Here is a 22,927-nt window from a genome sequence, read left to right on the forward strand (position 1 = left end):
TGGCAATTTCTCTCATGGACTAGCCTTCATTTTCGCAGAACAAGAATAGACTGACAAGTTTCAGAAGAAAGTTCTTTGTTTCTGGCCATTTTGAGCCTGTAATGGAACCCACAACTGCTGATGCTCCAAATACTCAACTAGTCCAAAGAAGGCCAGATTTATTGCTTCTTTAATCAGCACAACAGTTTTCAGCTGAGCTAGCATAATTGTACAAGGGTTTTCTGATGATTGGTTAGCCTGTTGAAATGATCAACTTGCATTAGCAAACACAACTTGCCATTGGAAGACAGGACTAATGGTTGCTGAGAATGGGCCTCTGTATGCCTAAGCAGATATTTCATTAAAAATCAGCTGTTTACAGCTACAGTAGTCATTTACAACATGGACAATGTCCACACAATATTTCTGATCAATTTTATGTTATTTTAATGGGCAAAACATGTGCTTTTCTTTCAAAAACAAGGACATTTCTAAGTGACCCCAAACTTTTGAACGGCAGTGTATATTTCCTAAAAACATTTGATTAAGATTTGAAAACCCTCTTCAGATTACCTTAAGCCATCATATGTACAATGCAGCTTCCATTACCTTTTCTACTTTACGTGTCCTTTTTTTTTGTTGCTCATATTGAAAGCAACTTCTCTAAAAATAGTGATAATGTCCGTGTTTCTTTGAGTTGTAAACTGTTCTTATACTTCAGCCTACATTTCTATAATCCTGGTTATGCTCCTATATACACAGTTGACCTCCAAGCTGAGGGAATCACAACAAAATCAGAGTCAAAACACAAGCACGAAAAAAAATGCATTAAAAAGGAGCAGAGCCACAGTTGTTTTAGTGCACATCATGGCTCGGGGGGCTACATCACTGTAACATCCCCCCACACTCTAGGACACATTCACAAAAACCTGCGGCAATGGAGAAAGAGAAATAGGACACAATCAAAGGGATTATGTACGTGTGTGTGTGCGTGCATGTGTGTAAACTTGGCATGGCTTCTTAGGCTCAGTCCGTAGTGACTGATTTGCCTGTAGCTCCGATTTCCACTGAATGTACCGCCATTAAAACACTTCCCTTTTTAATCTGCACTGCGGGCCTTTTAAGAAGCTAAAAACAATAAAGTGTTCGGGTCTATAAAATACTGCAAGTGCGACCAAGTTGAGGAGTTTGATGTTGCAGAAAGAAGAGGGGGGCCATTTGTTAGAAGGTCATTAACTTACAATGCAGAAGTAGAATTTTAAACTCAGGCAGTGGAGACAAATGAGATCTGCAAAGTTCCTTAAACACTGCTACACGCCTGCTGCGAACCCTTAAAGCTGCAGTGCATCATGCACATTAAAAGAGATTATCAGTGCTTATATGTTTCAGAAGTTGGCCTGTTATGTTGTTAAAAAATAAAAGCACAAAAGTGTAAAGACTAAAATGATTGATGGCTGAGTTCCATTTAGCTGCTTCAGTGCATGATGGCTCGCTGTCATGTTCTCAAGGCTTATTGGGACAAGGTAATTAAATGTAGCTGTCATCTGTTATCAGTAACACCAGTTTATAATAAAATAAGATAATAAGAAAGGTGAACAAGACAAATAAATATCAGAGCTTTGCTCTGCTGAAACTTTTACTTTTACGTAAAACACAATCTCTGTTTACAGATTCTAGAAATGTAGAATCTGTGTCCTGGTTTCCATTTGTAGTCCCAGTAATATTAACCAATCACGTATCAGCAGGCTGCAGCGTATGCAGGAAGTACAGTCCGTGTGGGGAGCGAAAGCAGTTGGAATGTAATCCGCCGTCATGACATCCCGGCTCCCATCAGCGGCCATTATTTGTTATTAATCTCTATAAACAGACATCTGCATTCTAACAGCGAACAATCTGTTCTAGATCTAAAACTCAACTTCAGATAAATTCCCTGACACTGTGTCACTAAAGTCATTCAGCGTTCAGATTTCCCGACTTCCTCGAATGCGTCAGAAATGATCGATCCGACCTCCGTTCAACAAACGAGCATTTTAAAAGTAGTTTTCTTCTCCTCTTGAGGACAGACCTGACAAAGCTTCATTTTGACTTGTTACTAATCTGCTTCATGATGTTGAAATGTCGGCAAAGTTAAGACCCGTTAATTAAAGTCAATCACAGTTTATTTTTCTGCAAACAATGCAGCACGTGGAAAAGGAAGTCGTTTATCGCTAACCGCTGGCTACACGCCCCGCACGCTCACCACTGTCCCCAGAGTCTATACCGTTGTCAGACTCCAGCCGATGGGATCCCAGATTGCCTCAAACATATCTTCAGTTACAAGAAAGTGCAGCACAGAAAAGCCAACCAGCCAACATTTACAACGACACCAATATACCTCTGATAAGAAATATCAGCTCCTGTGTGTCCAATGCCATCGGGACAACTTGTACATTCAGCATGAGGAATAAATCTACATATTTCTATCTACGACTTTCCTTTTTAATCATTAATATCAGACCATTTATAGGCAGATATTCTGTATTTTCAAGGGTTGGGATCATTTATGTGAAGTTGTTGAAATAGTTGCACTATTCTTCAATCAACATATCAAACATACAGCTCTGGAAACCACTCCAAATGTTCCTTAAATCAGCTCCTCTCTCTTCATGTCATGGTCAGCCCAATCCAGATCTGAACCCCACTGAACACCTCCTGAATGTGAGCAAGAGGAAGATGGACAGTCACGAGCCATCGAACAAAGCCGCGCTGCACCAAGAGCGGCCTAACGTCACCCAACAGCTCTGTGACAGACTTCCAAGATGCATGAAAGCTGAAATAAAAAACCAGATGACTCCACCAAAAATTGATCTCTGAACTCTTCCTATGTTAAAACAAGAATACACACAATACTATTGTTTTCTCTGCATTATTCGAGCTCTGAAAAACATCTTTTTGCATCTTCACCAGTCGTCATTTTCTGCAAATACAAAACCTAAATGAGAATATTTCATTTGGAAGTCGGAGAAATGATGAATACAATAAAAGAAAAGTTAATTGAACACAAACACAAACCTATAACGAGCAGAACCAGAGAAAAAATCATTTTAGCGGTGGTCTCTTAATTTTTTCCGGAGCTTTACGTGACACAAAACCTTCTTTGTTGTTTTGTTAATTGAAGGGAGCCGCAATGAATTCATAAATCACGATTAAAGAAGAACTTTGTTACTAGTTCAATATTGATGTGTTGTTAGATTTTGTGTCTGTAATTTCTTTCCTTTGGATCTCTTCCAGGTAAAAACTGCAGACCAAAGACAGGCAGATATTCTGGTTTTTATAGATTAGGATCATTTATGTGACGTTGTTGAAATAGTTGCACTATTAATCTGCAAGCAACATGTGAGATAGACATGAAGTGTCTGAAATAAAGTATAGATGGCACTCATTCCTGTTTTGTTTGTTTGTTTTTTGGTTAAATGTATGAGTTGCAATGAAGTATTAGATCTAAATGAAACATTATTGTCTTATAGTTCATACACCCTCTAAAAGAAAACGAACAAAAAAAACTCAACAACAGAAAATCTAAGAAAAGTCTCTCTTCAAGACAAAATACTAAGATGAAGGATATATTTGTGTACCGGGTGGCAAAGAGGAAGCTAGGGGCTATAACTTCAAGTGTTAGTATTTATATAAACAACATTTATAACCAAACTTTAAGAGCGGCTAATATGAAGTGTCATCTGATGAATCTCCTCCATTGTTGGAAAAGAGCCCAGAGGAAACTAAACCTATAACGTGAAAAATGATGTCAGTTAGTGGAAATTAATTAACCTGAAGTTAACATCTGTAAAACAAGCAGTTCAGAAGCAGTCCTACCCCGAGGCATTACGAGACACTCAAGTGTGCTGCAAATAGACACACAGCCAAATGAATAGGCCAACTTCCGTGCTAAGAAAAATGGACCGATCAAGTTGATTTCATCAATTTTCTCCCTCCCTCTAGTCTAATATTACATCTCCTCCTCCTCCAGGCCTCCCTTTCGGCATCGCTGCTTCCCATCTTTTTCTCGGTGCCTGTCGCATACTAATGAGCAGCCTTTGTGCAGCCTGCCACAAAGTGCAGTCTCTGACTTAACACATACATCATTGTGAGAGCTGCGATCTGGTCAGCACACATTCTGCTGCCTCTGCTGTGGAACAAGAGCTGGGTTTTGTGCACAGCCCATCACACTTTCTCTGGAAGCTGGTACATGGGAACTAAGCCACCTTTGGAAATGGAACACCAAAGTGGGCTGTAACGCGAATCCAGTGTGCTGTGGCTGCCACGAGGCTCTTACTGAGGGCCAATTACAGACACTAGGACAGGAGGGAGTGATGCAGGATAGATGGATGCTGCTTTATGAGTCAGAAACAGGTGTCAGTAAAGAGGCTTCTTATTTTACTACCGTTTTTAACTTAAAGAAAAGATGGGAAATTGTCTGAACCAAATTTGTGTAAAGGCTTCATTGAATACACAGCGCAGTGAAACCCCTTGTTACACCAGTTACACCTTGTTAACTGAGAAAAAAGTTCTTCTCTCCACTCAAAAAAAGAGGTAGAAAACCTTCCATGTGTCTGACAAAGTATCAGATTTGATCGAACAGCTTAAAACGTGAGGAACTCAGTGTGCATCAGAGTCAAGTAAGAGTTCTTTGATGTGTCTCTGTTTTGCTGCCAAAACTGTGGCACCAGCAGCAAAACAGAAACTCAAGATATTCCCACAACATGCTTGGACACTTTTTCTGGCTGATGCAAGACGTGTCCAAGGACAGGAAAGAGAGCAACTACCTGCAGTGACCTGATGCCATGAGATGTGCCTCAACAAATCACTGTTCAAAGACGACACACGTCGGGGATCACAGGCCTCCACAAGCAACACTCAGCGAACGTCTAGTCACGTTAATACGGCATCTACTCAAGCATGCAACAAACGTATGTGTGAGATTAGCTGAGAACAGATGTGGGTCAGGTGGTCAGATCAAAAGGACTTCTTAAGCTTTTACTTTGCATAAAAACAGGTCAAAAGAGCTCAACTGAGCAGGCAAGCCTCTCTGAGTCAAAGTGCGATAATCAGGTCATGTTGGTTTATACTTGATTCAGATACAATATGTTTCACAACAAGGAAAGACTTCAATGATACATCATATCAGATTTAAAGTGATAATCTCGAAGATTTTCATGTAGATAAATGTCTGTTAAGTCACTATCTATCCCCGAATGAGGTAACACAATGGTGATTGAGCCTATGGCCCACTGATGAAAGCCTTTGCATTTGCAGTATCACAGACTGGGTGTTTGGTGCGACTTTAGTGGAAAAAATCCCAAGCTGCGCCCAGTTAGTGACGCGTTTTCCATCAGCCAGCAGTGGTTGGTCTGCCAGAGAGGGTAGGCGGAGCTAAGCAGCTGCTTTTCCGGTCTCTGCAAGTGTTGCGAGTAAACAGTAATCTACTATGGCTGAACAAACAAAGAAAAGATGGATGACTACAGATACAACTTCAACAAGAAGTGAAAATCCAAAGACAAAGAAACAAACTCGACGCTCAGATGAAGCAAACAGTCTAAACAGGACAGCGACCGTCAGAGAGGAAAATCAAGAGTTACAACCGGAGCCAACCGTGGACGTCACACATGCAACACTGTCTGGATATCTGGGAAGTGTGCTCCCGCAATTACTGTTTATCACCACAGGTGCCGCCAAAGAGAACGAAACTGAGATCTTCGAGATTATCACTTTCAGAAACATTGCCTAAAAGAGATGCTTATTCATGCTTTTGTTTCTTCCCGGCTCGACTACTGCAATCACCTTCTCACCTGCCTCAGTAAGTCCTCCCTTGGCCGTCTGCAAATGGGCCAGAATGCTGCTGTGAGGCTGCTGACCAGTTCTATCAGGTCGACTCACATTACACCCTACATCCTATTTTCCCTATATTGGATTCCAATTAAATTCAGGACTCATTTAAAGGTCTTTGTCTTTGTTCATAAAGCCCTGCATGATCAGGCATCTTTGAGATTACTACTTTAAGTTTTTACAACTAACAATATAACTGAATATAGAACACCATACACAACCCCCACAGCCAAGTCAAGTAAGTGGGGCTGCTATTGAAAGAAAATAAAGAGGAAATGGTACACTGAATAAATCCATTAAACCTGAGCTGTAAAATTCTGAATGATTCTGAGGCTGCAGATATGTTGAATTGGCCATTTCTCATATCAGGGCCGTATTCTCACATAATCATGAGATTCTCACTGGATCCTGTTAATCAGGACTGGAAAGTTAATATGTTTCAGGCAGACATGGAGGAGGAGAGACATTGTAAATAAAGAGAAGGAGGGCTGCAAATGTTATTTAACTTCATAATTGAAAATGATTAGATCAGATAATAAAAGTTAAAAGACCTCAAGATAGTTTCCAATTCAGTTTTTGTTAATCAACTTATAATTTTAGCTCTATTTAAACTAAAAAACTAACTTTAGAATCAATTCATATTTGGTTTAAATTGTTGTTTGTGTTACTCTTGATAATGGCACTGAATAAACTTAGTTCCATTGAACCGGAAGAAGAAAACTTTTATGTTTCATGGGCTTGAAAGTGCATCTTGTAAAAGACATGATATACCTTTAAGTTCGGTGTAAAAGACGCACTTTTAAACCTTTTTTTTTTTTCATCTAAAAAGTGGGCTGCGTCCTAAATACCAGTGTGACCAATATACCAGTATAAAATGCAGACAGAGGTATTTTACTGTGTTACTGTATTCTACCCAGACAATGGCGCTATAACCGAGCTAAAGCTTCGTCACGGACATGCGGCGTCGTGATCACCAGTGCAGCCGCCACCCTCAAAACAATCGACGTAACTGTAGGCTGACCTGAACTACCGTACTACTGTAGCCAGCAGGACTGCAAACTCAACATGGAGGAAACAGACGGTAGGCTGTAATTAATGTGTTTTAAATGCGTTTCAAATGAAAAGAAATGTAAATAATGTTAAAAAAACGTTTTTTATTAATAAATAGCTATAGAAAACCAAAGCAGACATATTCCAGATTTTACAGTATCGGAGGATTCCTAAACGGCCCCATTATAGACAAACTGTCTGAAGTCTGAATCATATCTCGCCACTCGGATGTGCCAGCCACAGCGAAGCAATCAGGGATGTTGTACACTTTAAGTGTACACAGTGCAGTCATATCCGTTGAGCAAATCGATACAATCCAGGCAATTATCTATTAAACAGGAAGTTATTTTTCTCGACATCCAATCAGGAGATGCATTAACACTTTTAGAGCCAGACTTCTGAACCACGTACTCAAGCCGAGCTGAGTCAGACACACGATATATCTGCAGCTATCCAAGGCCGAGTGGAGGAAACAAAACCAAACACTGTAAGTGTTGATGTCAGTGGTAAACAAGAAGAATAAACAGCATGATGAAATGAAATGACTGCTCCATCATGTGGTGCCTCCGGTCATTAGCGTCTCTCATGCACATATTGGTTCTCTTCATGAAGGACCATTTTAATGCGTCTTCTACGCCTCTTTCTGATCGAGACATAACAACTGGTCCCACAGCCACTTACATCTTCATTAGGCTCAGGGCAAATAATGATACCAGTTAACTTCCTTTGATTGTTACACCTTTGAGTCACCAATGAAACCACCTTGTAAAGTGTTGAGTAGCACTCTGAAGAGGCAGAGGCATTCAGATCGCTGTCCTATAGTCCCCTTATACGATGTTCAAGGATACAGGAAGAATATCTCTGGGTTTTTTATGAGAAACTATTACACCATTTTATCATGTTAAAAAATAAAGTTGGATAGTTAGTTAAAAGGTATAATCTCAAAGTTTTCATTTAAATAAATGTCTGTTAAGTCACTGTCGCCGAATGAGGTAACACAATGGTGATTGAGCCTACGGCCCTCAGATGAAAGCCTTTGCATTTGCAGTATTACAGACTGGGTGTCTGTGGCGACTTGCGTGGAACAAAATCACAAGCGGTGCCCAGTTAGTGACGCGTTTTCCATCAGCCAGCAGTGGTTGGTCTGCCAGAGAGGGTAGGCGGAGCTAAGCGGCTGCTTTTCCGGTCTCTGCAAGTGTTGCAAGTAAACAGTAATCTACTATGGCTGAACAAACAAAGAGAAGATGGATGACTACAGATACAACTTCAACAAGAAGTGAAAATCCAAAGAAAAAGAAACAAACTCGACGCTCAGATGAAGCAAACAGTCTGAAAAGGAAAGCGACCGTCAGCCAGGAAAATCAAGAGTTACAACCGGAGCCAACCGTGGACGTGTGGTTAAATTGGCAAGTGTGCTCCCGCATTACCGTTTATTGCCAAAGGTGCCGCCAAAGAGAACGCAACTGAAATCTTCAAGATTAGACCTTTTAAAGATTATATTTTTGGCTTTTTGCCTTTATTCAGTAGGACAGCTGAAGAGAGACAGGAAATGTGGGGAGCAGAGAGTGGGGGATGACATGCACCAAATGGATCGGCAGACCGGGAGTTGAACCTGAGATCAGTGCGACGAGGACTGTAGCCTCTATACATGGGAAGCCTGCTCTACCAACTGAGCCAAACCAGCACCCCAAGATTAGACCTTTAAGTGTATTATGTAAAATAATATTCTAATTATGATCCCACAAACACATCCTCTCGCTGGCTGTTGATTGACGAAATTGAGATGCATTCACTGAATCATCCAAGATGGATTTTTTTTGAAGAGAGTTACAGTATTAATGTCTTCAACTTTACCTTGTCTGCATCCACTTTTCCTCTTATGAACTCTGACCTCCAGAACTGTAGCGCCTGCTCCAGAGAAAGGCCGATGCCTTTGAGGAAGAGGCCGTACTGCATGCGACCACCATGGCGGAGATGGTGGTTCTCTCTGAGGCTCTGGTGGAGCTGCCTCATACAGAGCGGGAAGGACTTTCCTGAGAGCTGGAGGCAGACGACAAGTAATGACCAATATGCAGACACATGGACTACTTCAACATTTCTGTACCTGTAAATATCAATTTTTATTCTCAGTGAATTTTCCCTCTTATCTTATATCTTACAGAAGCTCTTCTTCCCCGTTTACACGACCCCTCCTCAAGCAAAACGGCCTTTTCTAATGTGGAGGATCAGACGGTCTGTGCAACTTACCGAATCAATTTGTTCCAGCGAGATTTTCCCCACATTCTTCTGGATGCTGTAATCCTGTCCCACATAGGCATGACTAAAATGAGAACAAACATTAGAAAATATCAGAACTGAAATATAACATTCAGACAGTTTTACAAACAATAAGGGCTTCCAAACTTTTGTAGGCAGATTTCGTCAATGGACTATTTTTTATAGAAAGTTGGTTAAGAATCGACACAAAGCTCGGACATAAAACCAACAATCATAAAGGTCCCTGCATCGTTCTCTTCGGTGGCACCTCTGGCAAAACCCTAACCCTAATGTTGCCAGAGACACCCAGTTTGCGATCGTGGACATGTCAGGGATTCATGTGAATTTTTCCACATCACAGGCTCTCATCGTAGTACATATCCCCACCATATGTTATTCTGCTTATGCATGACGCATACTAAGCTCTAGCCCCTTTTACACGGGCGGGATTATTACGCCTCTGTAACGTTTCGTATGTAATACGCACGGAGGCAGAACGGTGGGGCAAAGTCGTTCCGCTTCTGTGTCGGCATCGGAGGTAGTAACAGAGGCGAAACGGCATCTGTGTAAACAGCGGAGCCGGAAGGGCAGAACAGCGCCGTGTGTGCGCATTTGAAGCACGCGCTGTTTGTTTACACCTCGTATACGTTTTGCGTTTTGCTGGAACGCTATGTAAAAACATACAATGGGGCGGCTTAACGCCAGCGTTGCATGGTCCAATGTAAAATGGCAAAAGGGGAATGACGGAGCTTCATTACAGCGCTGAGGCGGAACCACAGTGTAAAAAGGGCTTCTGTTAAATCTACTGTTTTCTCTGTGAAAATTCCTCTTTATGCAACAATTATCTATACAGCTTATCCTGTTCAGCGTCGCGGGGGGGCTGGAGAGTATACCAGCTGTCATTGGACGAGAGGCGGGGTTACACCCTGGACTGATCGCCAGTCAATCACAGGGCTGACACTTAGAGACAGACAACCTTTCACGCACACATTCACACCTACGGGCATTATTAATTAATGCCAATTGTAAATAGATAACACAATGAGAAAAACCAAATCACAACTCAATAATCAAAACTGCCCACCGATGCAGAGATACAACTGCGTGCATGAGAAATTATAGGAGGAGCAGTGAACATATTGCATAGACCTAATTTATTCAAGACTGAGAAAGTCGAATAATAGGAATAGATGATTCCGCACACGTCTCCGTGCACCACAAGTTCACAGAACATCTGGACTTGTCTACAGGGACAGATTGGGTTTACTCAGATCAGCCACAAGCTTCCAATATTCTTTAGAGCCAAAGATCAATCCTGCTAAATCTCTTTTTCAACAGAGTCTCAGCCAAGTGGCTGCAAAGTTATTAATCCTGCTCCTTACCTGAGGTGGTTAAGGAGCGGTTGGAGCCGTTCATCAGACTGCACTGCTGGTAACGAGCGGGCTGTCAGCTGCAGAGGAGACGGACAGGACATGAGTCATGATAGATAGTGCAGGTCAAAGGACTGGAACAGCTGAACATTGTTAAGATCAAAGATTAAGTGCTGCAAAGAACAATGATTAAAACACAAGGCCACAGCTTACTAAAACTAAGAAGTGCTGTGAGGAGTTTTAACCTCTAATGAAGCAGGCTCAAGTTAATACTGGTGCCTCTGTATAGCCTACAAAAGCAAAGCAGACCATCAGACAAGATTAACTATATCTACGTAGTGATTTTGAATGCCCGTCACCATTGCGACCGGGTCATATTCTGGTGGAGCGATTTATAGCACACACACCAAAGGGCCGTTAGTTTACATTTTTACACAAAGGGATGAAGGAGATTTTTCTCTCAAATTAAAGTTCCTCACAGCTGCTTTAAGAAGCACATCAGTCAAACTGATTAGAATCTTGATTTTAACCAAACTGGCTTTGATACCAATAAGCTAACTTGTGTGTGAGGGCCATTAAAAGTGATCATGTTAAGGAAGGGCTCGACATAAGCACTAGCCCGGTGGCCCGACGGTGTGTTTTTCACCCGGATAGTAGATAAAGCATTTAACTGGCCCGGTGTGCCAGTAAGTTCCACAAGCCCACAATGTAAACAATATAGTATCCCTCCTGAGATTCACAGTCCCAATGGACAGGACTAATTACTTTCTACGTAGAATGGCTACTGCTGTCAACAACACGTTACACGCTACTCGCTGCACTCGCGACAGAGCAGCTGTCATTCTAGAATACGCTAATCGACATCAGCAAGCTACCGCTGACTAGTGTAAATACACACGTTTTCGTTTTTTTCAGACGGGCTGTTACGTGAGGTGGCAAGTGTGTGTAATCCCGTTATCAGCTGCAGCTCGTCCCGGTGCACGTTAGCGCTGTGGCTACATAAACAGACCGTTCACAGAGCAGACATGGTGCAGACTGTTTAAAGGCTACAGGAAGTAGGAGACGGTACAGTTTGGTTTCAAAAAGTTACTCTCACGGGCTGATCACGCTAATTAAACATACAACATTGAACAGCATCAGAAACGGTAGGTACAGCTTATAGGAAACGCAACTGCAGCTATTACTACTTATTCATGCGGGTTTCAGAGTTGCTAGAGTGAACCAAGAATGTTAAAGGAAGCCTCTTTACACCCATATGCTTATTCTGGTCTATTTTTATAAGTTTATAATAGTTCCAACTATTCAACTCCCAACTCACACCGATAGAGTAGAACAACTTCCCAAGTCTGGAACTGGGTTGGAAGTTGGACATCATGTGAGACCAGCGTACACCAATCAGCCACAACATTATGACCACCTGCCCCCCTGACCGGTCTGCCGCTACGCTGCCCCATATGCAACAAACTGCGATGCTCTGCGTGTTCTGACACCTTTCTATCAGAACCAGCTTTTACTTTTTCAGCAGTTTGAGCTACAGTAGCTCTTCTGTTGGATGGGACCACACAGGCCAGCCTTCAATGAGCCTTGGCCGCCCATGAACCTGTGGCTGGTTCACCGGTTTTCCTTCCTTGGATCACTTTTGGTAGGTACTGACCTCTGCAGACCAGGGAACACCCCACAAGAGCTGCAGTTTATGGAGATGCTCTGACCCAGTCGTCTAAGCATCACACTTTGGCCCTTGTCAAAGTCGCTCACACCCTTACGCTTGCCCATTTTTCCTACAACTTCAAGGACAAAATGTTCACTTGCAGCCTAACATATCCCACCTGCTGACAGGTGCCATTGTGACGAGATAATCAATGTGTTTCACTTCACCTGTAAGTGGTCATAATGTTATGGCTGATCGGTGTAAGTTGGGAAAATGATTTTATATCATAGATTGTGACACCAGTCTGAGACATCTGCAGGACTTGATACAGCTGTCAGGTGATTCCTTACAACCCTCGTCTACTGATGTTCACATCCTGGCTTACATAGTTTGGCTAGGAGTTAAGTCTTTCAGCTGTGAGTGATACATTTTTTTTGGTACAAACCAAAAGATGTGTGCACATCCCAACAGAAAGTGTCCACTCAGCAACAAGCGCACCATTTCATGGTCTGCTTTACTCATACACTAAAAAACAAAATGCTTAATGTACAATATTTGTGTTAAAATAAACATACAACCAATAGTATACTCGAGTCATATGGAGGAGCAGCTTTCAATTTCATGCCTTTTTAATGACACATTTTCTGCAATGTCCCCTTGTCGTCCCCAGTGGAAGAGAATAACCATTAAAGTCACAACACAAACAGTCACAATGGCACAGTTACAAGAAGAATAGTATGGGAGCATTATCCCATCCCAGCAGTTAGTGGTCCGGATAATTACCAGGAAATGGGGAAAATGGCCGAACTGGACAAAGTTGCTCTTTTTATTTGTTTCTCTTTTCTAATTGGGAAAAGGCTGTCCTGCCGTCCCACGATGGAGGAAATGTGTTCCAGTCGAAGCAAATCAAGTTTATGTCGTCCACTGTGCTAACAGTCATACAGAGGAAATGACTTCTTATACTACACGAGGAACAACACAAACTCTAGTATCATAGCAATCATAACTGGAAACTACAGTGAGGTGGAATCTTTACCCAACTTGGACAAAATACACTTATTTATGTTACTTATGTTAAGTTTGGTGCCTAAGTTACTCAGCTTGCATTCTGAGTGCTTCAGTTTGTTTTCTGTTAAAGGTCGCAGGCTAAGCAGAGCCAACTCCTCATCATGAACACAGTCTTTAGCTGCAAACGCGCTGATTCAAAGCGACGACTCAGATACAAAAGACAAACAAATAAGAAAAGCACAGACTAAAGAAGGACCTTTGTTCCAGCTGCCAAATGCTTTTTAATGTACAAAGTAATTAACTACCAGCTCCAAGGTAGACTCTAACAGTTTCTTTAGAAAGGCAAAGCACCTGGTGTCTCTCTTTAGTGTTTTGAGCTGTTTGCCATCAAACACCAGTCTGTGGCCCAACAATGACACAAAGTCGTTCTGCAGGTATTCTTCATTATATTATACAATATTAGCTGGCACATTTTGCCTGTGGTAATGGCAATCAGACAGGATGAGATTACAAGAATAAAGTGGTAATTTTAGGCTATAGTTAGATGTCATGTTATTTTGAAGGGGAATATCAGAAGAGCAGCCTGCGCTTAAATGAAGTTATCGTGCTATGCGGACGATACCCAGCTCTTCCTGACATTCCCACCAGACGACACTACAGCCTCGGCACGGATCTCATCACTGGCACCCTACTGGCAGGCCTTCCTGCATTCACATTCAAACCTCTGCAGATGACCCAGAACGCAGCCCAAAACAGCACACGTCACTCCGCTGTTCATATCCCTCCCAGACGCTGCTCGCATCAAATTCCAAACCCTGTTGCTCGCTTACAAAACAGCAACAAAAACGGCTCCTGCCTATCCGAACGCCCTCATCCAGGTCTACACTCCCTCCCGCCCACTATGCTCTGCCAATGAAATGCGCCTGGTGCTCCCATCACAACAGGGCCCTAAGTCTCTAACTAGACTCCTCAGTAGTCCCCAGGTGGTGGAATGAGTTACTAAACTCCATGTGGTCTGCAGAGTCCATTTCACCTTTAAGAAGCTACAGACCCAGCTCTTTATGAACACCTCTGCACTTAATGATATTGAAGCTATTGATGATGTTGTTGATGTCGATTTGAATATTCATGATGATGATGAAACTTATATTTGTGAAACCTATACTCATGCATTGACATATAGCTGTGTGGTGTGCTTGCGCATTACTAGGAGATCTCAGTAAATATAGCTCCGGCTAGAGTTGTATTAACCCTCCTGGGCAATTATTTACAAACACAACTTCACAAGACGCTCACCTCCGAGGTCATACTTGGGCTGGCGGCTGGCTGCTCTTCTGATATTCCCCTTCATAATAACATCTACGCTACAAACAGTCTAAAATTACAACTTTATTCTCATAATCTCAGATTTTTTTTTTTCTTAAGCTGGCCCTAAAACTCTGTCGTAAAAATGAACCCTTCTATGGTGCATGCATTAGGAATAATAGCGTCTGATACACATTCTCTGCAGCAGACAGATCCACAGTTTGTCAGCGACTCAGGATCTGCAATGGAACTGTAATGGCAGCCATCTTGTCCGAGATCTGATTATGTCTGTATCACACCAAAAAGCTCTTAGCTGAAGGCAATTAGACAAACACTGACCAATCATACTGATCACATATATTCCCTAACGTACCATCACATTACCCTGATTGTGAGGCAAAAGGTATCAGACACGCTGAGTAAACGTCTTTAAAGCAAACATCTTTTCTTTACTTCTTCAAACTTGTGCTAGTTCTGATGTAGCACTGCTACTTTCCATCTCAATGCAAATCATAAAGCTTCACAGATTACAACAGGTACTAAATTCACACATATTGCTGGCTGAGGACATGAAATCTACATAAATCCAGATTAGAGAGGCTTAGTCTGAACAGTGATGATGTGCTTGTCTTACAATTTGCATACTCCATTTCCTGCCTGTGCCTGTAAGTCACCTGGATTGTACATTTCTTACAGTTCATTAATAGAAGTCTACTCATAATATATTTAGTGCTCTGCCTATGGTTGCTGAGCATGCCTATTTCTCAGGCAGGATTCCTCACCGTGTTGCTACTGAAGCTCAGTTGTCTCCTCACATGCATTATAAAAATTGCCTCTGGTTACCAAAACATCATGTTCCAGCTCCCTCAGGGCATCCAGTGCAACGCACGAGCGTGCCGGTACAGCGCCATCACAGACCCCCTTCCCCTGCCTTTAAAAAAACATCATGCCCCCAGGGAGCATAAGCACTTTCATACTAGCTGTCCCAGACTTCCCTCCAGTCATTTTATGTCATGTGTGCATACTTATTTCCCTCATTTGAACCCTGCGATTCCTCATGATTCCCTCGGGGCACTGAAGGGTACAGCCACAGTTGGAGTTTAATAAGGTTGCTTATGGAACCTGGCGTCGTGTACGGGCAAAACGTATTTGCATAAACCACAAGTACAAGGAGTGGACTTCACAGAAACACAAGCAGTGTGAGTCAGAACATTGTTGATAGAATCGATGGTACTTTTAAGTCAGACTTGTTGTTGTACCCGGGCTTTAGATGCCAAGATGTTTTATAACTGATTTGAAGCACACTTATGTATAGAAACATTCTCACTTGTCTTTGAGCTTTCTGTAAAAATACAAAACATGAATTATTTATCGTTTCTAAAACAGTAAAGGCTCGCAAACACTTACTGCAAGAGCTTTGGAAAGCCGAGTGCGGAAATCATTGAGGACAATGGTGACGATGTCCTGGTGAGGGATGTACACGTAGCCTGCTTTGAGGTACACCTTCCTTGTTCGCACGAGATCCAGAGCATCTTGAAATGGAACCTGTGAAATAAAACAAGAGCTGGTGAGAAAACACGTTTCATAGAATAACTGTATTAAAAAGATATAGGCGTTTATATTGCATTTGCATTGCATGGTGATTGTCAGGATGCTGAGACAAACACCTTCATAATTCTGGCCGCTTTATTAAAAGGGGGCATATCTTTATACCAAGCGTCATTCACCGTCATTCTCCTCAGGCTGCCTTCTTGCACTAGCCTGTAGTCAAGTCGTTGTCAAGATTTCAGCTGACCATTCCGATACCTCCTGGCGATTCTGGCTCGTACATATAAGGCAGAATAACCGATCCTAGAGCAGCCATGTTTTCTACAACTTTGGAGTGACAGTGCAGCGAGACGGGCAATGCGGTCACTCCAAATACTGTCAGCCAATCGTGGCTAAGGTCTGACCTTTGAAAGGCAAAACGGCTTGTTCGTTTCAGGAGGAAGGAGAGGCTCCAAAAAATAATCAAATTAAAATATGTACAATTTTTAAAACGAAACCAACCTGATTCAAAAACACATCAGAATAATAAAAGAAAATTGATTGCATAGCTAAAATAAGTCCCTTTTAAATGTGATTCTAGGATTCAAACTTATTCTACTGATGTTTTAATAAACATGATGGTTTGGATTCACTCAACGAATAACACCATCAGTAACAAGCTTAAATTTAAAAGGCAAGTTACACTCTGACATTTCCCCTTTCCTTTTGTTAACAGACTTTAGACTCTAATCCATTCAGCTGTGAAAGGTCAAGCACTGATCTGACAATCAGCCAATTATTCTTCAGGCTCTCCTTTTAAGAGATTTCTCCCCTGTGTGAACATTTAGCCATTCAACAAAAATCATGTCACACCATTTCTTTAAGAGAAAGGAAAGACTCTCTGTTTCAGAGAGGAAACTCGTTTTTACGAGCGTGAATTCACCAAAAAGTTGATTTGAACTGCCTCAGGGACCGGTATTTGCACATTTATTTCTTATAATAAGATGGGCTGTCTCTGTCTGACAAAATATTGGCCACGAAAGTAGGAGGACTGAGAAGACAAATCAGCGTTTTACTTCAGTGTAGTTCATGTTTTATTTTTAACAAACAGGCGAGGCAGCTCACTGCCCTGCTTGACTGGTACTCTTGGGAAGGTTATGATCACACAGTATGAGTGACGCTAATGAGAAAGCTTTACAGTCCAACATGGGGGTGGAGGAGCTGGAGGGACTAAAATCCAAACGCAAACCAGCAGATTTACAACACTTCCCTAGAAAATAGGATATGTTCTCTTTCATCAAATTTACACATGCAAGTCTCTACAAATCATTGTGGAGGAATGCAAAGTGAAGATTGATATCTTCAAGAAGCCTCTAAATGTGACCAAAATTATGTAGACAGAGGGTTCATCCCCCCTTTAATACATTTTAAGATTATTTTCGTGGCTTTTGCCTTTATTTATAGGACAGCTGAAGAGAGAGTAGAGTGGGGCGTGACATGCACCAAATGATCGGCAGACTGGTAGTCGAACCTGCGATCAGTGTGTCAAGGACTGTTGCCTCTGTACATGGGGCGCCTGCTTTACCAACTGAGCTACACCTGTGCCTCTTTAATACATTTTTTGGGGAACTCCAGAAACAATCATTGAACTTTCAAAACATTGGGAGACTCACAAGAGAAAGGTTTAAAAAGGAAAAGTCAAAATTGAAGAAGCATCGCCTGAGACAATCTTATGCTCTTGTGACGGTTACGCTCCGATAACACTGGATTTTCCATTACTGCAACCCAGAAGCAGCTTTTGTAGAGCATCCCTGACTGGAAAATACCACAAGTTTTACTCCACACCTCCAGTTTGTAATGCAGCCTGTCTTTAAAAAAGATGTAGTCTGAAATGTAGTCCTATGGTGATGTCATGAGGGTCATTTTTCCAAACTTTAGAGTTCTCCACCAAAGTTTTTTTTACAGGCCGAAAATAATAATAATAATCTCAAAGATTTTAATTTAAATAAATGTCTGTTAAGTCACTATCTATCGCCGAATGAGGTAACACAATGGTGACTGAGCCTATGGCCCACTGATGAACACCAGACTGGGTGTCTGTGGCGACATTCACGGAAGAAATCACAAGCAGCGCCCAGTTAGTGACGCGTTTTCCATCACCCAGCAGTGGTTGGTCTGCCAGAGAGGGTAGGCGGAGCTAAGCGGCTGCTTTTCCAATCTCTGCAGGTGTTGCAAGTAAACAGTAATCTACTATGGCTGAACAAATAAAGAAAAGATGGATGACTACAGATACAACTTCAACAATAAGTGAAAATCCAAAGAAAAAGAAATAAACTCGATGCTCAGATGAAGCAAACTGTCTAAAAAGGAAAGTGACCATCAGCGAGGAGAATCAAGAGTCGTCACACATGCAACACCGTCTGGATATCTGGGAAGTGTGCTCCCGCAATTACCGTTTATCGCCATAGGTGCTGCTAAAACGAACGAAACAGAGATCTTCGAGATTATAATGTTAACTTCAGGTGTGGAATTGGTGGAGTGATCCCTTTAAAAATGTTTAACAAAAAAACAGATTTTCTGCTGTTCCCTGATTGAATGCACTTCTTTGCCAAACTAAGCATTAGCAAGTCAAGAGTAGCAAAATAAAGGACTTATTGAAAATGTGGTAGCTTTAAAGAATCACTTTAAAGGTGATCACAGTGGGGAGGTTCTTTTAAAGTAAGAACATTTTCTACTTGTCAGTGAAGAGGAAGCAATGATAAAATGTCTTGAGAAAACTTCTAACATTCAGAATAAAACATTAGGTTAATGGCACTGTGCTGAGAAGGTGTGCAAATCTCATTCAATGTAGAATAGTATTGTCTGTTTTGTGGAGGCATAAGCACTTTACATTCTCAGAGGACTCTGTGGAGAGAAGGAGAGAGAGGAGTAACTCACCTTGTAGAAGTCCTGCTCCTCCACAGTGATTCCACTGACAGCATAACTGGAGTTGAGAAGTTTATCCTTCAGAGTCTTCTTCTCCTCAACACTAATCTGAAAAGTTATTGATGAGGATGATGAATTTCAGTAAAGAGCTGCAAAGGCAGAACTGTGTCACTGTTAATACACTGAAGGCTGAAGCTCGTCGAGACCAAACATCATTTATCAGATGAATGCACTCATCTTTCGTCATTCGTCCTTGCTTGACACATTATGCGTTGATGAATTATAAACAGGTTTTTTTTTTCATTTCCTTCCAAGTATTCACCCACATTTTATGAGAAACTGCTGCAGGTCGTCTGCTAGAGGAGTCTAAAGACGCACTAAACAGGAACTAAACTCACTGTTGTTATGGTTAGGTTGTTCACGTGGGATTAAGATAACTGTGATGGTTAAAAGATATCACATGCACATAAATAAATTCTGAAATATATTGTTCACAAATAAATCTTTTATACATAAACTACCTCAAGAAAAGAACATTTAATCTCAATATTTTAACTTTTCATTGACCGCTCAAGGCAGGCTTAACGTTCATGGCTCCTGTTAAAGTGATGAAACAGCTCCATCTAGTGCAAACACAACTGAACTGAGATGTCGCAAAAGGAGACGGCGGGTTGGCTTTAGATTTTTAACACTACACACAAGACACAAGAGTTGGTAACAAATTTAACCTCGATACTACAGGGCCCTAAAAAGCCAGAGGACACATGGACTGTTCAGCATTGGGCATTCATAACAACGGATGTAACTGTTGCTGATAGAAAATTGTGGACAAATGTTTGAGTAAACCTTGGATTGTAATTTTCAAATCATTTTTTAAAGAATACATCTTTTGAGTAACAGTATCTAAACTACACTTAATCAGAAAATAGGCTTTCATTGAAACCAATAAAAACTGACCGTGTCATATTGCAGATTATTTCTGTGAAGAAATTCAAGCTTAAATTTTGGATGAAGGTCATTGAAGCGGAAGCGGAAGAGATCAACTTCCTGTTGTATGAACCATCGTCTCAGGTCCTCCCTTTCAGAAACAGAAACATTTATTCAGCTACATTTGAAGTTCCCATTTTCATAGCATTTTTTATTTTATAAACAAAACAAACTTTCTACAGATATTACAAACTTACGTTTGGCAGTAGGCAAGTCTGAGAATGAAGTGGGAGATATGGTCCTTTCGTCGTTTCTCAACTTCAGGTGGTCCACTCTGAACTTTTCTGTCATCCTTAATCGTTTAGAGGAGGTAAAGTATTTTTAATTATAAAATCAAAACGGGAGTTTTCTGACTGTGTGTACTTAAGAAAAAGAGAGTATTGCAGTCTTTTTACGTTATTTTCACAATACCTGTATGTAATTGAGGCTACAGTAATTCAGCTTTGTTTTGGCAAGAAAGCAGACAACTTTATGACCGGTTCTTCTGTCTTTGAGTCTTTGAAAAGTCAGTCAATTTAAACTGATTTATTATATCCAACAATGTCAGTCCTGCTAAGTTGTAAATCTGTTTTTATGTACTGTATGTCATGCTGCACATACTCACAGCCTCCGATCTGTATGGAAAGTTAAGGTTTTTAATCTCGTTCTCCAGTTTCTTTGTATACTGCTCGGACAGTTTCACATAGCTCACTCCCAAATTCTCAATAGTCTTCAACACTGCAGAGGAACCAAAAGAAGATGGAAAATATTAAATCCTTTTCAACACATTGAATTGTATTTCATAATCGCAGAGACAATTTGACTCGCACAAGACAGAGGTCTTACATTTCAGTCTTTCCACAGCGAACGCCTCAAACTCAGTGAGAGAGACATTTTCCAGGGGAGGTTGCCCATAGAACTGCAGAGCATGTCCGTACAGCTCTGCCTGAGGGTTGTTGATGTTCTTCCTTCTTCTGCTAGGAAACTGCATAGTTCCTGTTGGGAAGGGAAAACAAGTATATTTCAATAATGTATGATAACGTATTGGCTGACTAGATAACAAGCCACAATTGGTCATGGCAAGCATATGTGGTGCAACCACTGCTTTGAATGTTGAGGATGCGCATGCAATTAAGTACAGACCTGTGTGAAACAAGTTTATCAAAATTAAATAAGTTGCACAATTCTCCAATGTGCCATGCTTTATTTCAGCTTTAACAGTTTAGCCTTTTGGTGTTTACCTGTGCTGGAATATAGGAATAAAAGCATGATGTATTGGAAAACAATTATTTAAATGGTTAATTAATTTCTTACAGACTGCATACATACATTGCATGTGCTACCACCAAAAATTAGTCAGCCATTGACCGTATTTGAGCTGACAAAGAATACTGAGACCCTCTTTACAGTGAAAGAACTTTCTTCCTAACCTCTGTTAATAACGTGGTTGAACTGTGAGAAATTGGCAGCCTGTATAACTGAATAGCTTTATTATATGTTGCTTATTTATTACACTCTGTTGTAAAAACGTCCTATTTCCCTCTGCTGTCTGCTTGCACTTACCCAAGTACTTACTATAATGTCAGGTCAAAGGAAATGTAAACATTAGCAGTACCTCCAGTTAACACTAAATTCGAAAATTGGAAATGTTCAAATACTTAGCTGCACACAAACGGAATGAGCTCCAAAAGAAAATAAAAGGTTGTACTGTACTGTATAATTGCATTCACCCTCGCACATGCCTTTCTAAATTTTGAGAATGCAATAGATATTTGTATTTAGTCTGTGCATCTGTCTAGTCTGTTTTAATGTTTTTAAATATGTAGGTGAAAAGAAAGAAAACATTCGTGTAAGAAGATTTTATACAAGTTTCTATGTAAGGTAAGTTGACTTGAAAGCTGCCGTGAGCTATCTTGACAAGGTCTATCATTAAAATTCAAGTAGGAATGGGATACACAATCTGCCAAGGCAACTGTTCACCAACTTTGAAGACGACTGGCCAGCTAGCTAGCGATTTATTAAGTAACAATAGGTGTAGTTCAAAATAAAATCTATCACTCTTCTTTTTGCATAAAACCAGCTTTAAACCAAAGTGAGGTTTAATTAAGCCTTCTACAGAGACCGTTTCGCTAAAGTTAACAAGACTATGAATCCCTTGTAATAACATAAGGTCAACAACCATACCAAGAACACAGCACAACAACGTCTACATGGTGGGAGATGCTAGCTAACATTACAGCCAACTACATCGGTAAAGGGGTTGACGACAACAATCTCTAAAATGTATTATACGACATACAAGCATGTGAAATGGAGCAAAATTCGGTTACTTACCGATTAGACGATGACAGTAGCTTCTCCTCAACTCAATCCCGCCAAACAAAGTGGGTTGTTCAACGAACGCGGGTAAACTATGACGATTTTAGCTTAACCCGGAAGAGAAACTTTGACGTAATGCACAGGCGCTCGTTTTGTTACTCTGCGTAGCCCGGCATATCTCCGCCTGTAATGATGACAGCTATTAAAAGACAAAATAAGACATGCCATCCCACTTTTATATGATTTATATCATCCAGTTGTGTAGCCAAATAAGTCTGGATTTAAAACGAGCCATGGTTTATATATTGTATAATTGTACGCCTCTTTTATTTCGCCGAGTGCAACATGAACAGTTGGGGGCTTGTGCATTACATAACAAACGCATACTATACATAATATTGACTCTGATTTCACTTTATGCCGAGATAATGTATTGTTTGATTTCTATAAATGTAAAGGCAATAAAATCAAAAAATATTATATTATTAACCTACTAATTCTTTTAGCAAAACGTCACATTCACAAATCTAAATTTAATAAATCTAAACCCTTATTTATTGTTTTTTAAAATGAAACCACGCACTACATGAAAACTATTTTCTTCACCAAAAACAAGAAGGCTATAAGATAATGAGTTGACCTTTGCGCACCTCCTCTGATGTATTTGTATGAATGAATAATGATCTCTGGCATTACAAATGTACATTGTCCC

The 22,927-nt window shown here is 40.9% G+C and overlaps 1 protein-coding gene across 1 annotated transcript in view; it reads right to left on the bottom strand.

Annotated features, from left to right (window-relative positions):
- The window catches only part of prim2 (DNA primase subunit 2), a 31,780-nt gene extending 9,505 nt beyond the window's left edge, over nucleotides 1-22,275 (bottom strand). The window contains exons 1-10 of the mRNA XM_069659023.1: nucleotides 22,231-22,275; nucleotides 20,743-20,892; nucleotides 20,522-20,634; nucleotides 20,115-20,209; nucleotides 19,888-20,008; nucleotides 18,943-19,038; nucleotides 15,886-16,023; nucleotides 10,530-10,597; nucleotides 9,139-9,211; nucleotides 8,746-8,931 (exon numbers count right to left, since the gene is read on the bottom strand). Of these exons, the coding sequence (XP_069515124.1) occupies nucleotides 8,746-8,931; nucleotides 9,139-9,211; nucleotides 10,530-10,597; nucleotides 15,886-16,023; nucleotides 18,943-19,038; nucleotides 19,888-20,008; nucleotides 20,115-20,209; nucleotides 20,522-20,634; nucleotides 20,743-20,887 (1,035 nt within the window). The 5' untranslated portion in view covers nucleotides 20,888-20,892; nucleotides 22,231-22,275. The remainder of the gene's footprint in view (nucleotides 1-8,745; nucleotides 8,932-9,138; nucleotides 9,212-10,529; nucleotides 10,598-15,885; nucleotides 16,024-18,942; nucleotides 19,039-19,887; nucleotides 20,009-20,114; nucleotides 20,210-20,521; nucleotides 20,635-20,742; nucleotides 20,893-22,230) is intronic.
- Nucleotides 22,276-22,927: the final 652 nt, after the last annotated feature.

This window comes from Semicossyphus pulcher, unplaced genomic scaffold, assembly GCF_022749685.1.
Source record: "Semicossyphus pulcher isolate SPU_LCO1_2020_fin unplaced genomic scaffold, fSemPul1.0.p SCAF_12, whole genome shotgun sequence".
Taxonomy (NCBI): Eukaryota; Metazoa; Chordata; class Actinopteri; order Labriformes; family Labridae; genus Semicossyphus; species Semicossyphus pulcher.